The sequence below is a fragment of the Penicillium crustosum genome, assembly GCF_028827405.1.
Source record: "Penicillium crustosum strain IBT 35664 chromosome Unknown utg000002l_segment0_segment0, whole genome shotgun sequence".
Lineage (NCBI taxonomy): Eukaryota > Fungi > Ascomycota > Eurotiomycetes > Eurotiales > Aspergillaceae > Penicillium > Penicillium crustosum.
The window spans coordinates 8,174,930-8,198,421 of NW_026623123.1; the positions used below are offsets into that span (position 1 = coordinate 8,174,930).

The 23,492-nt window shown below is 49.7% G+C and overlaps 12 protein-coding genes across 12 annotated transcripts; 8 read left to right on the forward strand and 4 right to left on the reverse strand.

The window, feature by feature from the left end:
- Positions 1-471: 471 nt before the first annotated feature.
- N7487_006606 (GNAT family N-acetyltransferase) lies at positions 472-1,437 on the forward strand (the record flags this gene model as incomplete). Its single annotated transcript, XM_056874353.1, has 3 exons — positions 472-520; positions 615-1,051; positions 1,105-1,437. 3 exons carry the CDS (start codon positions 472-474, stop codon positions 1,435-1,437), a joined length of 819 nt encoding a protein of 272 aa, XP_056732073.1.
- A 161-nt stretch (positions 1,438-1,598) lies between these two features.
- N7487_006607 (Zn(II)2Cys6 transcription factor) lies at positions 1,599-3,165 on the reverse strand (the record flags this gene model as incomplete). Its single annotated transcript, XM_056874354.1, has 4 exons — positions 1,599-2,372; positions 2,440-2,702; positions 2,768-2,839; positions 2,892-3,165. The coding sequence occupies 4 exons, from the start codon at positions 3,163-3,165 to the stop codon at positions 1,599-1,601; spliced, it is 1,383 nt and encodes a 460-aa protein (XP_056732074.1).
- A 694-nt stretch (positions 3,166-3,859) lies between these two features.
- N7487_006608 (carboxylesterase/lipase family protein) lies at positions 3,860-5,485 on the forward strand (the record flags this gene model as incomplete). Its single annotated transcript, XM_056874355.1, has 1 exon — positions 3,860-5,485. The coding sequence occupies one exon, from the start codon at positions 3,860-3,862 to the stop codon at positions 5,483-5,485; it is 1,626 nt and encodes a 541-aa protein (XP_056732075.1).
- Positions 5,486-6,109: 624 nt separating this feature from the next.
- Positions 6,110-7,759, forward strand: N7487_006609 (carboxylesterase/lipase family protein; the record flags this gene model as incomplete). The annotated part of the gene is made up of 1 exon (XM_056874356.1): positions 6,110-7,759. One exon carries the CDS (start codon positions 6,110-6,112, stop codon positions 7,757-7,759), a length of 1,650 nt encoding a protein of 549 aa, XP_056732076.1.
- Positions 7,760-8,311: 552 nt separating this feature from the next.
- triA (uncharacterized protein) lies at positions 8,312-10,785 on the reverse strand (the record flags this gene model as incomplete). The annotated part of the gene is made up of 3 exons (XM_056874357.1): positions 8,312-8,485; positions 8,546-9,001; positions 9,073-10,785. The coding sequence occupies 3 exons, from the start codon at positions 10,783-10,785 to the stop codon at positions 8,312-8,314; spliced, it is 2,343 nt and encodes a 780-aa protein (XP_056732077.1).
- Positions 10,786-12,181: 1,396 nt separating this feature from the next.
- N7487_006611 (uncharacterized protein) lies at positions 12,182-13,036 on the reverse strand (the record flags this gene model as incomplete). Its single annotated transcript, XM_056874358.1, has 1 exon — positions 12,182-13,036. One exon carries the CDS (start codon positions 13,034-13,036, stop codon positions 12,182-12,184), a length of 855 nt encoding a protein of 284 aa, XP_056732078.1.
- A 757-nt stretch (positions 13,037-13,793) lies between these two features.
- N7487_006612 (uncharacterized protein) lies at positions 13,794-14,282 on the forward strand (the record flags this gene model as incomplete). Its single annotated transcript, XM_056874359.1, has 1 exon — positions 13,794-14,282. The coding sequence occupies one exon, from the start codon at positions 13,794-13,796 to the stop codon at positions 14,280-14,282; it is 489 nt and encodes a 162-aa protein (XP_056732079.1).
- A 729-nt stretch (positions 14,283-15,011) lies between these two features.
- On the forward strand, positions 15,012-16,643 carry N7487_006613 (acyltransferase family protein; the record flags this gene model as incomplete). The annotated part of the gene is made up of 1 exon (XM_056874360.1): positions 15,012-16,643. One exon carries the CDS (start codon positions 15,012-15,014, stop codon positions 16,641-16,643), a length of 1,632 nt encoding a protein of 543 aa, XP_056732080.1.
- A 749-nt stretch (positions 16,644-17,392) lies between these two features.
- On the reverse strand, positions 17,393-19,395 carry N7487_006614 (uncharacterized protein; the record flags this gene model as incomplete). The annotated part of the gene is made up of 4 exons (XM_056874361.1): positions 17,393-17,817; positions 17,875-17,954; positions 18,005-18,612; positions 18,664-19,395. 4 exons carry the CDS (start codon positions 19,393-19,395, stop codon positions 17,393-17,395), a joined length of 1,845 nt encoding a protein of 614 aa, XP_056732081.1.
- Position 19,396: 1 nt separating this feature from the next.
- Positions 19,397-19,751, forward strand: N7487_006615 (uncharacterized protein; the record flags this gene model as incomplete). Its single annotated transcript, XM_056874362.1, has 2 exons — positions 19,397-19,504; positions 19,548-19,751. The coding sequence occupies 2 exons, from the start codon at positions 19,397-19,399 to the stop codon at positions 19,749-19,751; spliced, it is 312 nt and encodes a 103-aa protein (XP_056732082.1).
- Positions 19,752-19,857: 106 nt separating this feature from the next.
- On the forward strand, positions 19,858-21,069 carry N7487_006616 (putative pantetheine-phosphate adenylyltransferase; the record flags this gene model as incomplete). Its single annotated transcript, XM_056874363.1, has 1 exon — positions 19,858-21,069. One exon carries the CDS (start codon positions 19,858-19,860, stop codon positions 21,067-21,069), a length of 1,212 nt encoding a protein of 403 aa, XP_056732083.1.
- A 678-nt stretch (positions 21,070-21,747) lies between these two features.
- N7487_006617 (F-box domain protein) lies at positions 21,748-23,304 on the forward strand (the record flags this gene model as incomplete). The annotated part of the gene is made up of 2 exons (XM_056874364.1): positions 21,748-22,087; positions 22,148-23,304. The coding sequence occupies 2 exons, from the start codon at positions 21,748-21,750 to the stop codon at positions 23,302-23,304; spliced, it is 1,497 nt and encodes a 498-aa protein (XP_056732084.1).
- Between the last annotated feature and the right edge of the window lie 188 nt (positions 23,305-23,492).

The following is a 23,492-nucleotide window of genomic DNA, read 5'->3' on the forward strand; positions in this document are numbered from 1 at the left end:
TATCACAGGGTCTAGACGACATGAATGCTCTTTATCGTTTAATAATAGCGCGCCAGAAGGTAGAAAGTCCAAAAAGGGTATGCTCAAAACAAGAGCAAAAGGAGAAAATCCGGGGCATCAACCAGCAGATATATAGCTAGTTATACGGCATTTAGAGAGAAAAGTGGCCTTCTAAAAGAATGAACTCCCAGATTTTAGGGCTAGAAAGCTGCGATAACAGTGTTGCATAGATGGAGTTGCCGCGCCGGTTTAAGCCGACGACCCGGACCTAGACTGTATACGGTAGGTAGACGCAATCGCTTCACTAACCTCCTATAGAAGACTATATTCTACTAGACTGTCGTTTATTAGTTCTCTGGGTATTTTTGGACATAAAACTCCGCCAGTACTTTCTAACTTGGGAATAACCATGTATATATATTACTTGCTCTTTGAGTTCTTGTCAATTGCAACCCTCAAAGTTTCCGCAAAATGTCTGCCAAACCGCTAGTCAAGCTTGACCTCTTTCGTGTTCACAAAGGTACGGCTTTTATCTGCTCCTCTCTCTTAAGTAGGCATAGACTACGCTTGTGGAAGTGGCGATCAGCGAAACTGATAAAAGATCAATGGTGCAGAGTATCTTATTCCCGCCATCGGGAAAACGGTTCATCGCGCTTTCTCTTCTGATCCTTTGATCCAGTGGCTAAGGCCAAATGCTGCACCATGGGATGAACAGGATACGGGCAGATGGAGCTGGCAGTATCGTCGTATCCAGCGCATAATGCTCGAAGGCGAGGTATTCAGTTCTGCCAACGTTAAACAAATGGCAGAAGATCATCCTAGAAATGGCAGAAACCAAATATCAACAGACACCCCCACCTCTACTGTTGCTGCATTGCCAGGTAAGGAGTCCGGGACATCTTCGCATGAAGACGACAACGCCGGTGCTGTAGTGTTTCTGTTCCCACCGCCGGGACGAAAACCCTGGTCCCTACCGCGAATTTGGCTTGCGTGCAAGTTGTGGTTATTAAACCTTCTTGCACCAGCACACGAGAGCGGATCGAGAGACAAGGTAAGCAAAGTGCTATCTATGGCCCTGTTTCTATATTGACTCGGCCCTCTTAGCGCGTTGAAATGCTCCTCAACAGACATGAAGCTAGTTTGAAGTTATTGGAAGCAATATACCCTCGACAAAAGCTATGGTACCTTGAGGTTGTTGCTGTGCATCCTTCACTACAATCACGCGGACTGGGTGGGGGCGTGATGAGATGGATCTTGGAACACGTTGCCGACGAGCCCGTATACCTTGAATGTACTCGGAAGGAGAACGTAGGGTTCTACGAGAGCTTTGGGTTTCAAGTTGCTGAAGAGGTTGAACTGGTGGATTATGCGAGTCAGACTGGAGAGCATGTGTTTAAGCACTGGGTCATGGTGCATCCGGGAAGCTCAATGCTGTAGATCCCCAATAACACAAGACAGAGGTGGTCTTAAGCTTCACTACTTTATGTCACCTCTTAAAGCACCTATACGGATGATCCGAGTTTAGCAAGTAGCTTAAATATCCCATAGTCAGATTAACATACAGCCGTGACATCTTTACAATTGTATCCATCCATAAATCATATCAACCCCATCTCCAAACCTTTTTGTCGAGCCAACTCATGCACACTCAGGTTTGGATCTTCCTTCTGCCATAGCTCTTCCAACAGACTAAGAAGTGTTTCACACTGATGAGATCCTAACAAACCCTTCCTAATAGTTTTTTGCCATTCCGGCTTGTGACACAGGATACCGACTTCCGATCCAGCGACAAACATAGGAAACACAATTGCATTCATGATATGAACATCTTCGGTTGGGCGCTCAATTGATGCGAGACGGAGAGCATCAAGGCTAGCCAGGATCCGTGCAACAAGAACGGATGTATCTGCCGGACACTTGGTAGGCTTCCGCCATGCTGAGATATTGTCGGGAATATGAGGAGAAGAGGTTTTAGCTTGTTTTCTGAGGGCCAGAATACCTGCCAGCTGATGCGCCTCCCACAGATAACACTGTAAAAAGTTCCCTGGCTCTCCAGGCCAGTCCCAAAGGTTTTGCTCCGTGGTCTCTGTGCCTATCCCGGCAAGGATATCAAGTAGTGTACGAGGAAGACCGCTGACAGGCTCAATACCATACCTGGGTGCTGCTGGCTGGCAATATCGGCGCCAGATGCCAATCTCTGGAGCCTGGCGACCGACAGAAAAGCAGGCCATGTCCAACACCCCCATCACCTCGAGGAGGTGGATACGAAATTGGGTTGGGGTGGAATGGTGGTGCATATTATCGAGGCCATGGCTCTGCAATATTTTGTGCATACCTTCCAAATGCATAGTCCAGGGCAGGCCGTGCATGAGCTGAGATCAAACCAGTGTCAGAACCTTAAGCCAGAGGATAAGTGAAAAGGAAGTTGAGGTTACACACGCCAATGCTACACAATAGGAGCCCCGAAGTCAAGGTCCCATCGGAAAGGGTCGTGCTGCACGCTAGTTCTTCTCGAAATGTCCTTAATGCGGTGTCGAAGTATTCGCAGAACTGAGAGGTGACTGTGCTCGATAGTGCGAGTTGGAATGCAATGCAGATAGAATACAAGGCGCTGGATTCTTGGCAAAGCTGCGGGAGACGCGGATGAAGCATGGTATCTCTTGCTGTTGTTGAGTGAAGCACGTTAAATCCATTATTCATGACTACTCGATGTCATTATCAGTGTTGCAGCCCACCATACTCAAATGTTTTCATGCTAGTAACTCACATTCATTGAAAAGAGCCTCATCCTCAACTACCCTCTGCGAAACCGCTGGTTCCACCTCCCGACTCGCCTCCGCTACTAGCCAATCAATATCAAATAACCTCATTATTTCGCGAACCACACTAACCGGAATTCCCCTCCAGTTCCATCCTCCTTTTTCTCTCCTTACTAAGATCCCTTTGTCTTCCCCTCTGTCTAAATGGCACAGAAGTCTTGACCGGTTTATCAGCACCAGTAAAGTGACCGCGCGACGCAATCCCCGTACCCCATCTTAGCCGAACCTCGTAGCCCTCGCATGTGGTCCCGCGCTCGACACAGTTTTGGCAAGAAGGGCGCGCGTTGTCACAGCGACGCCGACGTCGTTTACACGTCCAGCAGCCCTGGTGTGAGCGGGTCGACATGCCGGATTTGGGGGTATTGTACTTGGAAGCGTTGGGCGGAAATGTGAACCCACCGTTTAATGCAATGCGGGGGCGTAGATCATGTGGATTCCCGATAGCGCGTCCAACTGCCTATTTAGGATAGCTCGTTTATGAAACCCAGAAACGTTCTAGATGGTCTTTTGATTTGTTTCATAAATCAAATCTGGTTTGAGATGTCAAATTATGACAGGAATATCTCGTCAGACATCGAAGTGTCGTATTAATTGGCCAAGAAGCCGATGATGTTTACTTCGGTGTGGACTTCCATATTGGGACTAGGGTATCTCGGACATTCGGCATATCATCTTCGACTTTCTCCGAATTCCCTTGATTTTTGGTATTGTTGGAGTACATCCACTGTCGATCAACCGGCGCATCAAATAAACATGCTTCTTCAGCAGTGCCACGTGGCGCATGCCGAGGCCTGACAGACAGCCATTGGTCTCCTCCTATATTCAGGGGCAGTTCCATATTTACGCAATCATTGTCCAACATGATCTCCACCGGGGTTAGTCTATAGTCCGCGTAATTATCGATTTTCCATGGAAATATTCTGAATTCTAGGACTACTAGGGCTGAGTCTATGTTCATAGAGTGTATAAAGTTCTGCTGATCGCCTCTTAATTAATTGTACCTCACAGAACAGTCGATCGAGAATATCTTCAAAGTTCCAATGTTGAACTTCCTTCAAATTCTCCTTGCCGCCCCGGCACTCGCCGCGGCGGCCAGTTTCCCAGTTATCCAAAGTAACTATGGACCTGTCAAGGGTGCCGCATCACCTTTCCGAGACGGCGTAACTGTCTACAAGGGCATTCCTTATGCCGCACCTCCGACAGGCTCGAAGCGTTGGACCCCTCCCACCAAGCCCGAGTCATGGACCGAGACACTCCATGCAACTGAGTTCGGTCCCCAGTGTGCACAGCCATACTCCGACGCTGGTATTTTCTCTTCTGGGAAGAACTCAACTAGCGAGGACTGTTTGACCCTGAACATCTGGACCCCTACCTACGATACCACCTCCGCTGCCGAGATTAAGAACAAAAATCTTCCTGTCTACGTCTGGATATTCGGCGGCCGTTTCGAAGGAGGTTCCGGAGATGTCATTACCTACGATGGAACCGGTCTTGCTTCCAAGGATATCATTGTTGTTACTCTGAACTACCGTCTCGGTGCCTTTGGTTTCCTTGCTCACCCCGACCTGTCCACTGAATCTGGACACAATAGCTCTGGAAATTACGGCATCTTGGACCAGCAGTTTGCTCTCCGTTGGGTTCGAGACAACATTGCTCACTTCGGTGGAAATGCCAGCCAGGTTACTGTCGGTGGTCAGTCTGCGGGATCCGCCAGTGCATTGGACATGATGTGGAGTCCTCTCAGCAGCGGTTTGATCCACGGTGTAATTGCCGAGAGCGGTGCTCGTGGACCTCATGATCCTGCCACTGGTAGTGTTGCTACCAGCTACAACACCAAAGATGTTGCTGAGAACTTTGGTGTCACTTTCCTGAAGACTATGAATGTTTCGTCGATTGCTGAGCTCCGTAAGCTCCCTATGGCTGACCTTATCGATGAGGGCCAGTTGATGGAAGACGATTACTTTGACGGTACCGCCTTCTCTGACCTTTGGTCTGGGCCTCCCCGCTGGCGTCCCGTTATTGACGGCTATGTGTTCCGTCACGGATACGGCGAATCTCTGAATCTGGGTGCTCACACCGATGTGCCGATCATGACCGGCAATAACAAGAACGAGAATGATGGAGGCGCTTCCACGGTTTCCGATTATAAGACTCTGTGGACAAAGGTGTTCGGCAACTACTCCTCTGAGTTCTTCTCTCTCTACCCCGCCAAGACAGACACTCAGGCCAGCGATAACAGCGATGCTGTACTGCTCGATATGGCCCGTGTTGGAACTTGGGAGTGGGCCGCCGAATGGGCTGCCGGTGGTGCGAAGAGTGATGTCTTCGTGTACTACTTCACCAAGGCTCCTGCGGAGAATGAGGAGGGCGGAGCATACCACGGTGCTGAGATCTGGTATGCTTTCAACAACATTCCTTACTCGGACTACTCCAATGTCACTTGGAATGCCACCGATTACAAGATTGAATCTGTGATCTCTGAGTACTGGGCGAACTTCATCCGCACGGGCAACCCCAACGGTGACGGCTTGGTCCACTTCCCTCCATCGTCCAGCAACTACTCTGCTATGCACCTCGGCGAATCTTTCGGTGCGGTTCCAATTGCCGCGTCCAAGAAGCGCATCACCTTCCTCCGTCGCTGGATGTCTACTTTACACCAGTACTAAGCAGGGCAAGTTTTACCGTTGTTCTGGTGCTTCTACCACATGAAACAATATTTTCGTCATGTAGTTTAAACTACCCTTGCAAGGGCCTATGTTAATACATCCTATTTTTAACATCTCCACTTTGACGCAATCTTTTAAACAAGCCGTCTCGGCTTTTAGCAATCTATCGATCAAAAGTACTGGCTTAAGGCTCCACTTCGGGGTTTAAACAGATGCTAAACTTATCTTAAAACTAAATATTCAAGTACATTCCGATTATGATGCACATGACGTGAGCTCTAATGGTTTCACGATCCCCCACCCCGAATACGAACCCGATAGCCCCGATGCAGATCTACAACTCCACATTTATGTCCGAAGTCTCGCCCCTACTTTCAAATTTAAAAGGAGGTATCATTGAAGATGTGGGTTGGGCCCAAACCGTAATCATCACTTTGTTATTCTGATTCGGAAACATGGAGGGCAGATCGTTGCTCAGCAGCCGCGTATCATCCCCTGGATGCATTTCCATGTCTCGATATATTAGCAACGTGTGCTATCTGTATAACATTCGAGCTCACAATCTTTTTCTTTAGTTTTCAGTCTTTCGCTTTGATATAGCTTATACATTCTTTTAGACCTACCATGAAGCTGCTTTCCACACTCGCTGGTGTGGCAGCCTGCGGCTCGTCCATCGCCTCTGCCCTAAGTCCCCCAGTTATCGACACTCACTACGGTACAATCCATGGTGGTCTCTCCCCATTCCGCGGAGGTGACAAAGCCTTCGTCTACAAGGGTATTCCCTACGCACAGCCTCCTACAGGTGCAAACCGTTGGACAAAGGTTGCTGGACCATCAAAATGGGGCAAGCTCAACGCGACCGAATTCGGACCACAATGCGCGCAAACAATCAGTGATGCTGGCATCTTCTCCAGTGGCAAGACCACGACTAGTGAGGACTGCCTTTACCTCAATGTCTGGACTCCGGCCTATAAGAACCAGACCAATATGTCCGCTAAGAAACTGCCGGTGCTTTTCTGGATTTATGGAGGACGATTCACCGGTGGTTCTGGTGATGTCAAGACCTACGACGGCACTGGTCTAGCACAGAAAGACATCATCGTAGTGACCATAAATTACCGTCTGGGGCCATTTGGATATCTCGCCCATCCCGAATTGACAGCTGAATCGGGCCACAACAGCTCTGGCAACTACGGCATTCTGGATCAACAAGCCGCTCTGCACTGGGTTAACGAGAACATTCAACTGTTCGGCGGTGACCCTAACCAGATTACTGTCGGAGGGCAATCCGCTGGCTCGGCTAGTGCCCTCGATGTCATGTGGAGTCCGTTAGCCAAAGGCCTCGCAGAAGGTATCATTTCAGAGAGTGGTGCGCGAGGAACACACGATCCTATGACTGGAACTGTTGCCACTAGCTATCGGACCAAGGCAGCCGCTGAAAAGCAGGGAGTTGCTTTCCTCAAGGAAATGAATGTGACATCCATTGCCCAGTTGCGGAATGTGTCTATGGAGGCCCTCCTAGAATATGACTCGCTCTCCGATACCATTTGGGAAGGAACTCCTTTCGCTAATCTCTCGGACACGTTCATGGAGCCACCCATGTGGCGGCCCAACATCGACGGATACGTCTTCACTGACAACTACGCGGAATCCCTGCGCAATAACTCTCATGCCGATATCCCCATTCTTACTGGAAGCAACAAGGACGAGTCCGGTGCCAGCCCAGACCTGTCGTACACTGCTTCCAACTACCACACTCTCTACAGCAACCTCTTTGGCGATCTTTCAGAAGAGTTCTTTGCCCTGTATCCCGGTGCAAATACCACCCAAGCATCGGAAAGCGCCAACGAGTTCTACCGTGACCTCAGCCGTGTCGGTACCTGGCGTTGGGCTGTCGACTGGGCTGCAGGCGGTGCAAAGAGCAACGTCTACACTTACTATTTTACTCACGCTCCTGCCGAAAACCGTGAGAGTGGTGCTTACCACGGCTCCGAGCTCTGGTACACCTTCAATAACATTCCCTACTCTTCGTACTCAAATGTTACGTGGAACACCGCGGACTATGCTGTCGAGAACAAGATGGCTAGCTACTGGGCAAACTTCATTCGCACTGGAAACCCTAATGGCAATGGGCTGCCGCAGTTCAAGCCCACTACCAAAGCTTCTGAGAAGACTATGTGGCTGGGTGATTCGTGGGGAATGGGTCCCCTGACTATGAACAGCAAGCGCATCCAGTTCTTGCAGAAATGGACTGCTAGTCTGCCGGCTTGGTGATTTTCAAATTTTGAATATGGTCTGTGTGACCTATATGGCTAGAAACCTACATTCTTTTTGATATGTATCATAAATTATGGATCACTGTGTGATGTGAATAGAATCACTTGTATACCACTATTTCTTCGTCTAATATTTAGCAATATGGGTCCTTGCGGTAAATCGTTGGCCATATTTGAGCGAGTTATCTCCCTTCAGGCTACGTAGGTAGCTTATGGAATGGGTAGGGAATGCTTCCAAGGTTCTCAGTCTGTCGTCAATAAATACTGTGGGATGGTTTATTACTTTCTTTTATAGAACATCTACGGAGTACACCGAATATATTTAGCCAAACCGAGGCGACCAAAAATGATGAATTTAGGACATTCCCTTGTCTAGGTAATAATGTCGTCCTAAAAACAACATATAACCCATGCACGATATCTATTGCAGTGTACTTTTTTTTACCACAAAACCAAAAACCATATCTGCAGTGAACCACAAACTAAACCCCAGTAAAGCCTAGACCAGAAAAAAAAAATACATAATACAAGGCGGCTAAGACCATCATGATCATGGCGGCACCGCTCGAGCCAGCACACGGATATTATCCACAAAGCCCTTGACGAGGTCCTCGTACTGGTTCTTAGGATCGCCGGACATAGCAAGCTGGCCCTGACGACGGATTTCCTCAGCCGAGACTTCAACTTCAAGCTCGTGGTCGAACTCATTTTTGCCCGGTTGTTGCTGTGATATGTGGTCAGAAGACTATTTTCGAGGGTAACACAGAACATTTGATAAACTTACATCTGATTTGGCTACCTGGGTCAAGTCCACCTGGTAGGCCAAGTGGCTGTAGCTCATGCGATCTTTGATGCGATCGCCTCGTCCGCCCTTTACAACAGCGGCATCTATCACTGGGAGATGGCTGACGTCGCCCGTGTATTCCATTTCCAGATTGACACTAACGCGCCAGTCCACGGTCGTCCGGGGACTGCAGACGTCTACGTCGGCAACTCGACATTTGACGATTTTCGCGATGATTTCACCGGTCCGTTCATCGGTTGTCACCCGGACTTTGGGTTTATGTCTCGGGTTCAGGTTTTGACGAATCACGGGGGGCAAATCAGATGCTTGGATCTCATAGAAGGTGTCGCGTTCTTTCTTGTGCACGTATGCAAGTGGGATTCGGGTCGAGTTGGCTTGAGGCATTGACGCTTTCACAGCCTCATTCAGGAAATTGTTCATGGCTCGGTGTTGTTCCTGTGGATTGTGGTAAGTAAAGTTCATCGGGGTTGAGGCATCCTTGCTAGGATATCGGGGAATCAACTTACCACAGTCATTTTACTCTCGAACGAGGTCCGAATTCGTGTGTTCTCCCGATTGAGGACGCTCTCGGTTAGGATTGGAAGGTGGATTCGATCTCTGCTGTCCATATCGATGATATGGCCCAATTTCGCCTCAATTTCAATGATTGTTCCCTTGCCGGCAGCAGCGGAGCCCGTTGGTCCGGCATTCACGTCATTTCTCATGACCACATGTTGAAACAAGAAATCACAAAGGGTTTTTGTAACCTCCTCGTGTGGAATGAAGCCCGTAATGGATGGCTCCCAAGGGCCTAGCGATCCTACCGTCTGCGAAGTACTCGGCGGACGAAGTGAGGGAGCGGGCAGAGCTGGGGGAGCTTGCACGCGAGGCATACTTGTGCTTGGTGAAGCAACAGCAGGTGCTCGTGTGACCCGTGTGACGGGTGTGACAGCCTTTATCGAGGAAGACCGTCTGCGAGCAGCCAGGGAGGGATACTGTTGACTCTGTCGCGCGTGTTTCGGAACTGGGGGACGGGGATTGGGAATAATCGGCCGTCTGCTTGTGTTGCGGGGTGTCAGCCGAGCATAGATTGGAGGCTCGTTGTATCTCCTCCTCTTTTGCTTGGGCTGTTGTGCATCGACACGCGGTTCGTGGTCGATTTCCATGTCCACGGCGTGGGCGCCTCCACGAGCGCCGGAGGGTGAACTGTTCATTTGACTGCCTGGTGCCAATGGGGAGGTTAGGAAATCCGACCCTGCAACGGTGGGCTTTTGTGCTGTGGGACTCTCAACCAGCACTCGGTCTTCTGAAGAACGAATTTGACCAGCGGTCGCTGACTCGGAGGCCGTGATGATGCTGTTGTGACGGGAGATGGATTTGGGACTGGCGCTCTCGGTTGGCTCTTGCTTTAATCCGCCCGGAGGGAGGTGAGTCGGCTCGGAGGGTTGAGAATTATGCAGAGAAAACTGTTGCTGAGTGACAGGTGACTGTGTTGGAATCTGATCTCGTATTAATGCCTCCTGTTTCGGCCGCGGGCTAGATAGGGGATTGCCGGGGGAATCGTGCCCGGAAGACGGCGGGCGGGCGGTTGACGGCGACTGATGGGTGGTAAAGGCAGGAGGTGGACCTAGGGGAGTACCGGGAACAGATCGATGTGCAGTGGGAGAGAAGTGCTGCGATGGAAGAGGTTGCGATGCAACAGGAGGGCTGCGGTAAGATTCAACTGGAGCTCGGGGTGTTGTCATCACAGACTGAAGTGATTGAGAACGCTGTTGAGAACGCTGCTGGGCGAAATAAGACGGTTGTTCTGGGTGCTGCGGTCCAGCACTCAGCGGCTGTGGTGTGTATGGCGAAACCAGAGGACCGCCGGGGTGTTGTGGATGCGACCCGTATGCCGACGCGCCAAATTGATCACGCGTGCCGGGACCATACGGTGTCGAGATGTGTGGAGGTGTCTGACTGCGCTGAGACCTTGCTGCTGTATTGATCACTGGACCCGAGTTGAATTGTTGGTAAGGCGATTGAACGGATGCGTAAGGTGAGCTTCGCTCTGGGGAAGCGTGCTGTGGGTGTTGCAACGGAGGAGGCTGAGGCGGACGTGTAGGATATTCTGAATAAGAAGCTGCCTTCTTTGGGCGCTTTTGGGGGGTTTGATCGGATATGGGAGAACTGGCCGAGTTGCTTGGAGGTGGAGGATTGGAGGCGCCGCCGTCGGTGTTCATGATCGTGCGCAAATCCATCGTGACTGCACCCACTTCGGGACCACTTCGACCACGCGAGCACTTTTATCAAGAAATGCACGCGACAGGCGATCGCGACATACAGATCGTATCGCAAGATGCCGGGGAGCAGAAAGAAGGCGGCGGGACAATGAGCGTGGATGGACAAAGAGGAAGGGAGAAGTTCTCGAACTGCGGAATTGCGCGAATCAGGGAGCTGAGAGGATCGTCGCCGCTTTAGGGAATCAGCGACATCAAGGTCCAATGGTCTATATTGTTTGTCAATCTGTATCAGTCACAGAGATGTCTAAGTTCTACGTTGGGAGCTTTGGAGCTCAAAAATGTCCAGCGAAGCTCCCGTAGAAAACGGAGCTCTTGGAAGTATGATGTATTCGGAGAGCTTGGTAGAACGAGCTATGAAAAATATCTATTATCTTTTGGAAATCATCCAATCCATACAAGTATCTAACAGTCTTTGACATAATATATGTGTTTTCAACCTCTTGAGTCCTCTGCGATGGTAAAAAGGCCACGGTTGTGATCTCGAGATGTCTTGGCATCAACACCTGAGGCATTAAATCATACGCTAAGCCGTTTTTGGAACTATACACTGTCCTTCCATCAACCTACAACCTCAAGTTATATATGAATATATATATGTAGGAAAGACATATCTCGGTGTAATCTAAGTATAATAGTATTTAGTAACTCCACAGCTTTATTGCTTCTATTAGACTCTTATATACCGAACTCCTTCGCACCTCGGCATCCCATCTTCTTAATTCTTGTTTACCTCCAGGGTTATACCTACCCTTGTTTGTCAAAGGCCTCCTTTCTTAGGCCTCTATGAGATATATATAGTTTTTAAATGTTTTGCCTCTAAATTAATCCATCTTCCTTTCTCTCTCCTTCTCTCTGGGACATCCCTGTAGATGTCCTAGAAGTCCCTCTTCAGCCATCCCCCTATTACCACTGCTATGGCACCAAATTCATCAAGCAAACCCCGGGATAGGAGTTTTACCTCACTATATACAAGATTTTAGCAGTCTAACAGATTCATATAGCCAAAAGTGCCCTAGGTTGAGCAACGAGTCCTCACCTAAGGACCCGAAGCACAACGCGTTAGTTACTTTCTTTTCGCTTAGCAGAGAATTGCAATAGTTGAAAGATATTTCATAGTCAGATATAATCTTAGCATTCTAGTTGAAACGGTGATAGTATTTTGAAGATTCACAAAAGAGCTTGAGACCGAAATTAAATCTAGACCTCATGCTCCCTCTGGAGTTAGGAGAACTATATTTCAACATGATAGTTGATAAATCAATATGTTGAATAGATGGAATAAACCGTTGGGACCCGAATGCATTATCCTCTCTTTGTATGATCCTGGATTAGCAATAACATCGAAAAATGAAATTTACGAGCTCTGCTGGTCCCACTGAACTTCCCAAATCGTCGTCGCGATTTCCTCCAGTTGCTGTTGTGAGATCTCGAGATCTTTCTCCCTTGGGAAAGTTGGCTGGTAACGGAACAGACTTTCAAAGGGGATAAGAAGAGGATGGTCGGTGACTTTGATTTGGCCCCCTTGTTTAGTAACCCAGATGACCTGGGAGCGATGGGCTCTGTCGTCTTGTCTTTCCCACTTTTCGATCCGGATTTGTGGCCGGGACCTATCGATCCGCAGTGTCAAGGAGATTTTCGCATTGCCGTGATCAGTGTTCAACCAAAACCGGACATCAGTGTTCAATTTCGAGTCCGATTCTGAGTACGCAATTTCGAGAGTAACAGACGGGTTGCGGGGTTGACCAGGCACTTTTCTTCTGGGTCCCCAGCCATAATCTGGTTGTTTTCCTCGATCCTCCCCTTCGATATTTGCACCCGGATATCCGTGGAGAGCAGTCATCAACCCCATTGGTACCAGGGTCTGGCGAATCATAGTGTTCACAACATCCGCTGCTACAGAGTGTGGCTCAGAAGGCATGGTGACCAGGAGGAGTTGTTCTTTTTTATCGAATGAAGTGCTAAGCTTTGAGATAGAAGGGTCTTCGTCTTCGTTCCGAAGATCGAAAATGTTTTCGATGGTCTCTCTACTGACGTGAAAGAGGAGGAATTCGCTTGATTTAATCGAGGATTTGAAGTGAGCGGATTCAGTTTTAAGAATATCAAAGAATTGCGACTTTCCATGGTATGTATATCTCTTAATCAAAGGGGGCAGGTCCTGAAGGAAGCTGCCATCGAGACTAAGGTCGTAGCTGCCTTGCTTTTCCACCATCTTGGTGATACTGAGACCGGGAAAAAGAAAATACAACAGGCAGATCTTCAGACGTAGGCCTGTTTCAAAAGACGAAGATGGTTCAATCGTATCACAAGAAGCAGACAAACACACTGATAAGGGGAGTAATGAACTGGAGGAAGGATAATTAGGCTATAATTTATCTGTTAACTTATACTACTCGGCTATCCCTCGGAGCTTAGTTACTTCATGATGACACTTTTAGTCCACCGGCAGCAACGAGTCTCCTCGCTCGTCTTTAGAGCCTAACTCCCCTCCTGGTTGGAACCGCGAAGTTGCTGTTTCAAAAAGTAGGTTAAGTTATTATATATTTCTTTTGGTGGTTCTCAGACCTCTTCCTGCAGTTTCATTCTAATGTTTTCAACAGCCCACCCTACACTTGATACTGCAGGGAATCCAATGCTCAATCTTTGCAACACTTCTGTACAAATTGCAACGACTTTCATGCCTCCAATCCGCGATGTTGACTGGCATTCTGATAAAAGCGATATTGTCCGTGAGCCTCAACGTCGCGCTGCGCTTGGTCAACGCTTAGGTACGGCCGCTTTGTCTGGACAAGAGTGTGCATAATGCATCCACGGGCAAGGTCCTTTCAAATCTTGTGTTGTTTTCCACCTACCAGGCTTTACGAAACTTTTGTTCAGTGGGGCATGTATGACCTGCGCATATAGTAAACACCTAAAGTGCAGCCTCCGGGACTATCAGCCTCCGAACGGCCAGTGGCTTCGTGCGAACAATGTCGATCTCCCCTTGCCAGCTTGTAGTGTTGCTCAAGTTGCGGCACCTATCTCTGTTTGTTTTTGTATTGGCGTTCCTTTTTTCGGTCGATGCAGGATCGGTTCTCTCTTCTACTTCGACTCGATCCAAGCAGCATAGTCCCGAGTACTCCGCCATATGGTACAAAACCCCTTCGAATGATAGATCGCTAGCAAATGGTATCAATTGGATGATTGCCGTTCGTGAGGATCTACGTGAGATTCGCGCTCGTGTGGCGTATGATATCAAGAAGCTGTCTCAGTTTTCTGGAGACTGTGGGTCGGAGGAGACTCTTGAGGATGACGAGCCGCCCAATCTCTTTCACAATTCTGATTCTGAACATGATGGTGATGATACTGGTTCGGCGCATGCCGGACCTAAGAGTGATGGGTCGGAGGTTGGCTCTATTGATCTGGATTCGGATGTTGATTCTGATGATGTTCATGATGTTGATGACGTTGATGATTGATTCGGATATGGACACAAGTGATATTGATGAGTAAACGGATTGGTTTCTTTTCTACCTGAAATACTGGGAAATGATATGAGAAATTCTACTGTTGATTTAAGAAGTAGGAGAAGTAGCATAGGAACCTTTCAGCTATTTAACAGGGAGTACGGCGTAGTAGAAGTCGATATCTATCATTATTGACTACTACTGTCACATCAGACACCCCGAGGACATATCCATAGAGATACCAACATCTATAAATCTTGAACTACGGAATATACTGTATAACCTCATTTGTATAAAAACGCCAAGTGCTTTTATGGAGCATCACGTTCTAAATGCGGGTTTACGAAAACGGTAATCGATCGGCGTCTCTGTCTTGTCTTTGCTTTAATCTCCTCGACTCTTCGATCTTCGACTCTCCTTGAATAATATCCCTAACTCTCATTTAATTTCCCGCTTTCACCTCCCTGATATATTTCGCCATTTTCAGTGGTGGTGAACCAGGCCCTTTCCTGCTGACGTATTTACCCGAATTTGCCAACCTCAGCCCCCTCCCCCAAGACCGCATCATCAGCTTTACACCTCGCTGGACGAGCGAACTGTCCAGTTCCCTTCTCTCGGCTGTCTCAATACCCTATACTGGCCTAAATGCTTCCCTCTGTCTATCAGCACATGTAAATCAAGGCCGTTGCCCCACCGGACATGCCCACTTGCGATCGACCGACCTGCAGAACATAACACAAAATGACATCCCACCTCGAAGATCGGGCCACCACCTCGGCCTCCGATATCCCTTTGAAAGATCTCGAATCTGCCTCCTTGGAACCCGACTCGACGATCACACCCCGCTGGAATGGCTTCTCACAATTTCACCCCTCAAACATCCTCGCGCATCCCGAGGGACTGACACCGAATATGTCGCAAGAGGACTGGCTGGCATATTCTGAAGACACATGGCACAGGTTGGCACTTGCACTCACCCCAAGTTTCCTACAACACTTGGTGGGCAATTCGCCACCCCAACCTGCGAAGCTCCACGCCATCGCGGCTCTAGATGGGCTGCGTGGCTGGGCCTGTCTGCTGGTCTTCAACTTCCACTTCTTTTTCACATACACATGGAAGGTCGCGATAGGATGGGGATTTGGCGGGGAAAACTTTGGAATTCACCAGTTACCCTTCTTCCATATGCTGATATCTGGTCACATTATGGTGGCCATCTTCTTTGTCTTATCCGGCTACGTGCTGTCATATAAACCGCTGAAAACTATTCGGAGCAGGTCCTTCGATCAAACTTTCACCGTGCTCGCATCGGGCACCTTCCGCCGGGCATTTCGTCTATATATCCCCGCAATTACTGGCATTCTTTGCGTCTTCGTGGCTGTTCGTCTCGGACTGTACAATTACTCCCACGGCGTCATTAAAGAGGGACACACAATCCTCGGCACTAACGAGCAACATCCACATGTGTATAAGTCATTCTTAAAACAAACCGATGACTTGTGGGTCACCTTGGCAACCTTGATGAACCCATTCGATTATGCGCTCTACTACAACTATTATAATCCGCACCTTTGGACAATTCCTCTCGAATTCCGCTCCTCGCTTATCCTATTCGTCGTCATCATGGGGACCTCACGCTTGGTGGCACCTGTGCGCATGACAGTGGTTTCTGGCTTGACTTGGTTCTGCATGCGTTATGGTCGCTGGGAAATCGTCCTATTCCTCTTTGGCATGCTGATGGCCGAAGTGGATCTCATCAATGGAACCTGGGAGCCCTCCGCACGACCGGCAGCACGAGACGATAAAACAACCATTCGCCTCAGTCCCGGCAGCAAGACTACAATCAGAGTGTCCCGCCGCGGGCTATGGATCTCACTCTTCGTAGTTGGTCTGTACTTCGGTTCATGTCCCAATATCGGTTTCAAATGGACGCCTTTCTACAGCTGGCTGTGGCACATCACCCCCAAGACCTACCCAGAGCCACACCGTTTCGCCCAGACTATCGGGGCCGTCCTCATCGTCTTCTCTATCAACCACTCCCCTGATATCCAGAAACTCTTCACAAATTCCTTCTCCCAATACCTAGGCAAGATCTCCTTTGCATTCTACGTCGTCCACGGCCCCGTCCTCCATTGTCTGGGCTACTCCATCATGCCCAATATCTGGAAGCTCACCGGCAAAGAGACAAACTTCCAATATTGCCTTGGCTTCCTCATTGGCTGGCTGATCTGCCTCCCCGTCGCCATCTGGCTAGGCGATGTGTTCTGGCGTGCCGTGGATATCCCCAGTGTGAAATTTGCGCGCTCGCTCGAAGATCGTCTTATTTCCAAAGGTCCAACACTCGGTCGCCCAACCCTGGCTACCCGCGCAGAGTGAAATTCTTCATTGCCTTGGCATGAACCTGTTTATATTAGACCGCGATTGTCTAGTGGTTGCTTTTTCTGTCTTACTACACCTGTACTCCATATGATACCTGCTCGCTGGGCGAGGCATTTTGGTTATTTTTACCGCACTGTACTGTCGGTCTATCCATACTCCTGTTACTTAGACTCGTGATTGAAGCAAGGCTGTCACGTCATACACTCCTTCAACAGAAAATGAAAGTAATTGCATATCTCATTCAAGCTATCAAATCCTCACGGCAAGGTTGACCCCTATCATCAATCCTAGTTGTTCCCAAAGGGGCTACGAGCTCGGGTAATGTGATTGCAGTGATTTACGTAGAATAGACACTCGAGACCAATTCCCAACCAATTCCCAGCCAATAGAAAATGATACATATCCAATGTATAGTTCATTCATTCGTTCACTCGTACCAAACAAGTCAGAAGTATGGCCAATCAACAGACACAAGAGTCGCCCATGAAGATCACCGGGTTCTCACTCGACCTATGCAAAGAACTTACCGGGTCCGACACAGAGAAGCCGACCGGCACCAGCGAAGCACACAACAGCAAAACAAACTAAAATAGGAGATGCCGTGCGCACGCGAAGCAATAGATCGCGGCAGACAGAAACAAATATCAGAGAGATTGGACCATCTAATGCCAGAGCCATGGGCGGTCGGAAGCTCCAGGGAAGAGAAGAGATGTCGTAAGGAAATCAAGACTTCTTTTTTCGTTGGCTCATAATGCGACTCCTGTTAGTCCTCTTCCGCCGCACACACCCAGCCACTCTCGTGGTTGGCCGGTGTGGTTGGGTCCGCCTTGTGGGGACCAGCTGATGTTGGACACTTCGTATTCGCTCTGCCAGACGCCGGCTGGACCGCGCTCCGAGGTTGTGGAAGGTGGTGCTCCCGGGGTGCTGGAGGGAGGGGAGGCAACTGGTGCAGCGTTGTGCTGATTGATGAGATCCCAGAGGAGAACCATGCTATCGTCGCCGCCAGATGCGAGGATGCCGCGACGGCTTGGAGACCACTCTACGCAGTTCAAGGCAGCCGAGTGGCCCTTCAGTTCCAATAGGGCTTGGCCTGGTTGTCGGACGTCAAGAACGCGGACAACACTAGAGTCTTGTGAAAATGTCGCCAGGAGATGGGCATCATGAGGGGATGCTAGGATACTGTGTTAGCTTGCGATTCTACTCTGTGTTGGGATCGTGACACCCATACCTGCGATTCTCAACAAAGGCGGAGGGTAGAGGCCGGTCTGCGATTGTCCAGGGGGCTGGAGCTCCCGGGAGTCATCACTGCTGAAAATATTGTCAGTATTCGTAGCCCATAATTATATTCTGGCAGACACTTACGCTTCTCATTCTTATCCGTCGGCTCGTAAATGATTGTGCTATGCTCCAGGCTTCGCAAATCAAACATCCGCACACTGCCATCAGCGCCACAGCTTACAAAGACATCGACACTGTTAGCACAGAAGCGAACGTCATACACCTCCTTGTCGTGGGCAATCAGCTGCGTCTTCGCTGTCAATGTGGGAATATCCCAAATGGTGCAAGTTGTATCAATGCTCGAAGTAATGATCAGACTTGGAGAGATTGTATTCCAGTCAAGCGAGGTGATAGGGGCAGTGTGCTCAGGGGATTTTGAGTTAGACAGCAAAGCCAGCGGGGAAAGCTTGGATGTGGCAGGATCTCGCTGGTTCATTGGACGAGTGATCGAGTTTGAGCTTTGGAGAGGCTGAGAATTCGGTAGTGACCATAGGCGAAGGTGATCTCCTGACGTGGCCAGCAAATCAGTCGATTGCTTCTGAGATGAGGGAGGTTCCCAGAGGATGCGAGTAACCGGGTAAGAATGTGTCGCCTCGGCCGTTTTCACGTAGTCCAGTTTGATTTCTCCCGCGGCCGCATCTGGCGTGTCGGGATCTGGTTGTGTCCAGTGTGCATCGAGGATTTGAATCTATTGACTGGTTAGGATGAACATATTTATCCTTAGGATGAATGCACATACATAGTTATGACTGTCTTCTAAATAGCTTCCCATGGCTAGCTTTCCACCAAAGCCCGCGTTGCCTGTGATAGGCCATTTGCACCAATCCACTGCATATATAGGCCATGGTGCCACGTAATTGCTGTTGGTCGGCACCTGGTTCTCTCCGTTGCTGTAAGGCATCGATGATATTCCGGGGTTCATAAGTGCCTCGCTCAACATGTGTTCACCGGAGGGTCTGATGTCAGACAAACCCAGGGGAGAGTACTTGGAACCTTGCGGGGTGTGAGGCGGAAATCCTCCAGGAGAGGAAGGATACTTGGAGCCATCGGGCGCACCATGTTGTTTGTACAAGGATTGGTCGAACCCGGCCGGGCTGGATCGCGAATGTCCATGTGAATTAATCATGCTGGCTCGGTGGTTGGTTTGCGACGACGACTGCGACATGGTAGGGACGACTGATGGAGCGGTATTTATTGATACTGCGGCCGGGCGGTTCTGATTCCCTGGCTGCAAGGCTCCGGGAAGGGCAGTGCTGCTGTTGTTCCCGTCGCCGCCGTACTGAGAGCTCTGTTGTACGTTAATCGAGGGAAGTCGGGCACCGCCGTCCGGTGTGGCGGGATAGTCGTGCGAGGAGGATTGGCGGGACAGGTTTGGATTGATTAACCCGGTTGGTGGAATGTGAAGCTCCTCCGGCTGGCGACTGAACACAGCTGACCGCCGGTGGGAGTCGTAGGAGGCGGGATTCGACATGATGTGGTCTATGCTGAGGAGCAAGAACGCCGTCTATGCAGGGGATGGTGCGATGGATCTTAGTTGGAGGATGAGCTCCACTGTTTCTCGATCGAGATCAGTGAAGGAGGTTGGGAGATGCACCAAATCGGGGATATAGCGGGACTTTGAAGGAGCTCCAACCAGAGGACCGTGTCAGCCAGGTATCATTCCAGCTTATCAGGTCACTTGGCTCGCAATGGCATCCTCATCTCAATCGGAGAGTTGTAGAGTGGAGGACAGAGGGCGGTGTCATCCCACGAGAGCAGCTGACTCAGCCGGATACCCCAGCGATGGAGATGGATCCGATCAGTTCTTCAGGGTGGTGGTTCTTTTAGCTTCTTTGTGGTTTCTTGGTTTTTTGAATGCTTTGCAAATTTGATATCTCTTCACTTTGAGCGTGAACCCCAGTGCTCGTTACTGTAGTTATATATTCCTCACACCATGGCTTCCGATCATACCAATTCACCCTCGGCTTTACTACTACTTCCCCCGCCCCCCGCCTTTTCTTTTGTTCAAGTCAAAGATGCCTTCCAGCCATCTTTGGTGGATGTCTACACTAAGCTCTCAAATGCCTTGATTGGATCCAACCGTACAGCTGTGCTGGATATTGCTCTGGCCATTCCAGAGCTTCTTTCCCCAGGCTGCCAACCTCGGGCCAGAGTGTTTGCACAACTCCAACATTACCTGAGCAGCATCTATACCCTGGTTGGTGTTGTCTGTGCAACACAAAAGATTGAATTGGATTCTCCAGGTGGCATTGATACCCGGGTGGTATTTATCGATGCAAGTGAGAGCACCTCGGCTATCCAGGTTTCTGATAGTCCTCGCTTTGGGCCCATTCTGGACATCCAATCACTAGCAAATTCAAGGCGCCGTTGGGATTATGTTTTCCATTTGTCCAACACAACTGGTCAAAATTTGGCTAATTCCTTCACCAACAGTGTTGGCAGTCAGGTTCGGGACGGCACGGCGGCAAGCATGCAAGCCATCACAAGCCAACCTGACTGGGAGATCTCTGACCACCTGTTAATTCCTGACGACCAACACCCATCCACTCCATACTATTCCGTGGTCGTTGGTGGCACATTTGATCACCTTCATGTTGGTCACAAGCTCTTGCTCACAGCAGTCGCATTGGTCCTGGAACCGCTGGACCGGGAGCGGGAGGGCCGCCTGACCATCGGAGTGACCGGGGATGCGCTGTTGGTCAATAAAAAATATGCCGAAGTTCTCGAGAGTTGGGAGGAGCGTTGGCAGAGTACTGCAGATTTTCTGACGGCCATTATGGATTTCTCGCCTGAAAAGAAATCACCGCAGATCGAGCGTGCTTTTACGCCAGGGCCCAATGGGAAGACCGTCCTCGTAAGGATCCAACCCAACTTGGCTTTTGAATTTGTGGAGATATCCGATCCTTTTGGGCCTACGATTACCGAGGAGAACCTTGGAGCAATCGTTGTTTCAAAGGAGACACATTCAGGAGGGGCGGCTGTTAATGAAGAGAGGGTGAAGAAGGGATGGAAAGGCCTTGCTGTATTCGAGGTAGACGTGCTCCAATCTGGAGAAGCAGCCACGGCCACTGATCTTGAAGGCTTCGAGTCCAAAATCAGCAGCACAGATATCAGACGGCGCCGAGTCCATCTTGCGAAGGTCTGATAGGTACATACGGCACGTAATGGTATGGGAGATCCAACAGCTAGTAGATAATCTCTCAAACACTTGTACATACATTAGTCTATCTTGATTTCGGCCATTAACCCCCAATCAATCGTTGCCTACCTCTTGGGCAGACACATAATCCACACGCATGGTCCATCACTCTGCATGATGTGACGACTTCCCGGCGGGGTCTGCATTGGCCCCTCCAACACTACTCGCTCTCATTCAATGGCCTTTCCTGCAGGTTCGCGCGCTGGCTGGCCGCAGAGTCAATCAATCATGTGATTCTTGTGTGGCAGCGTTACCAATGAAAGTAAGCGGATCGGGTCAGAGAGTCCGGCTTGTCAGTGCAGAGGGCGCTAAACCAGGCACTTGACGATCGTCCCCGGTCGCGAAATCAATCGTTAGGGCGAGAGCTCTCGTTATGCATGGTGAGACAAGTCAACTGTCCTACTAGTGTCTGCAGGAGAACGACGAGTCGAGTATTCGATATGGTTTTTTTTTTTTTTTTTTTTTTTTTTTCTCATTCTCTCCCCCTCTTCCCAATTCCCTCCGTGACTTGTCTCTCCGGTCTTGGGGACAGGTTAAGAACATCGATTTTCCCTCAATTCCTCCATATTTCCATGTTGCTGCTACTTCACCAAGCAGCCGATGCTTCGGCTGCGAGCGCCGATCATGGCCCAGCCACGTCACATTTATGATCTTGCTGACGAGCTACTGAGCGAGATCTTGTCCTTTCTTCTCGAACCCGCACCTCAAGCCCTAAACGGCAGATTCAATGGAAATGGACATACTTCCAGGCCTGGCAACCACGAACACGAAGTGTCCGATCTTGATCACTTTCGCCTCGTCTGCAAGCGCTTCATGCGAATCGGCACTCCTTACAAGTTCAGTCGATTCACTCTACGCTTTTCTGAGCATGGCTTCCGGCGATTAGATGAGCTGGTAGACATGCAATTGGCCTACTATGTGAAAACCATCACATATATGGTGCGACCCTTTTATCAAGGAAGCGGTACCAGCTCTTCAATATCCCATACACAAGCGAGCAAATCAAACTAATAGCAGAACATAGGATGGGCCCCGACACTACGAACTTTGGGGTTAGAGAATCCCGAAATATCCCAACTACACAGCCGCCGGCTACGTGAACAAACCAATCTAACTGAAACCAACAACGACCAAACCCGCCTCCGCCGTGCAATTTCATCGTTCTCGGCTCTACAGGAAATAAAACTCCTAAGACTGCAAGACGAAGCAGACGAGTACCTCATCGACTTTATACGCGACCACTCGCTAGTAACCGGCACCAGCACCGCAACAAGCATCCGCTTCGACTGGGAAACCGCCTGTTCGCGCGCAGTAACAAACCTCAGCATCGCCCTCCTCGAGTCGAAATGCAGCTCCATCCGCTTCACAGGGCCCCAAATCAGCCCTGAAGCAACCCTCCAGCTTCTCCGCGCCCCGTCAACAACCCTCGCCGCCATGGGTGGCCGCCTCACAAGCCTCGACATAAACTTCCACTCAACAACTGACATAACCACAACGATGGCCGATCTCTCAGAAGTCTTCCACCGCTTCTTCGTCGCAGCCAAGAACCTCATCGCCATCCACATCGGCTTCCTCGGAAAAACACCCCTAGACCTCGATCTCGAGCTAGTCTTCCACCACATCCGCTGGAAAACCCTCCGCAAACTCAGCATCCAAGGCTGGCGTCTGAGCGCAGACGAGATCATCGCACTAGCACGTCGTCATAGTCCCCAGTTGCGTGATTTCCGCTTACTTAGCGTCTACCTCCGACCTGGTGGGCAGTGGCGCGATGTGCTGGTTATCCTGCGTGAGGAAATGGAGCAGCTGGAGCGGCTGGTTCTGAAGGATATTGATTACGCTGCACACTTTGATTCGGTTGCTGTTTCAAATGGTGTCGAGGTGTTTGATGATTACCCTGCTGGCCCTGTGCCATCTTCTTTTACGGTTGCGACGGGTACGTCCTCGGCTGTTCAATCGCCGACTACTACCCCGCTGGTATCTGATGGACTCCCTGCTTTGGTAAGGGGAAGGCGACTGCCGTTGAGGCGGACTTCGCTCGAGAGACTGCGTGCCTTGTCTAGTGAGGACTTGGGGGATGACGGTGTACATGTCCTGCGTGAGCAGATGCCTCTTTGGGAGGCGTGGGTTGTTTCTGCCCCGCATCAGGTGAAAAGGAATGGTCAGCCACATTGGAGCATGTAAAGGGGGGAGCGAGAGATAAAGATATGCCTACAACGTGCTGATTACTATTTGAACTTTTTTTTCCCTTGGAGTTGGGGGCTGTTTGAATTACTTTTTGATGACTTGCATGTGTTAGAGCCGTTTTATTATATATATATATTTCGGTATAATTATATCGTTTAAGGCACAAATTTCGTAGTAACATGTAC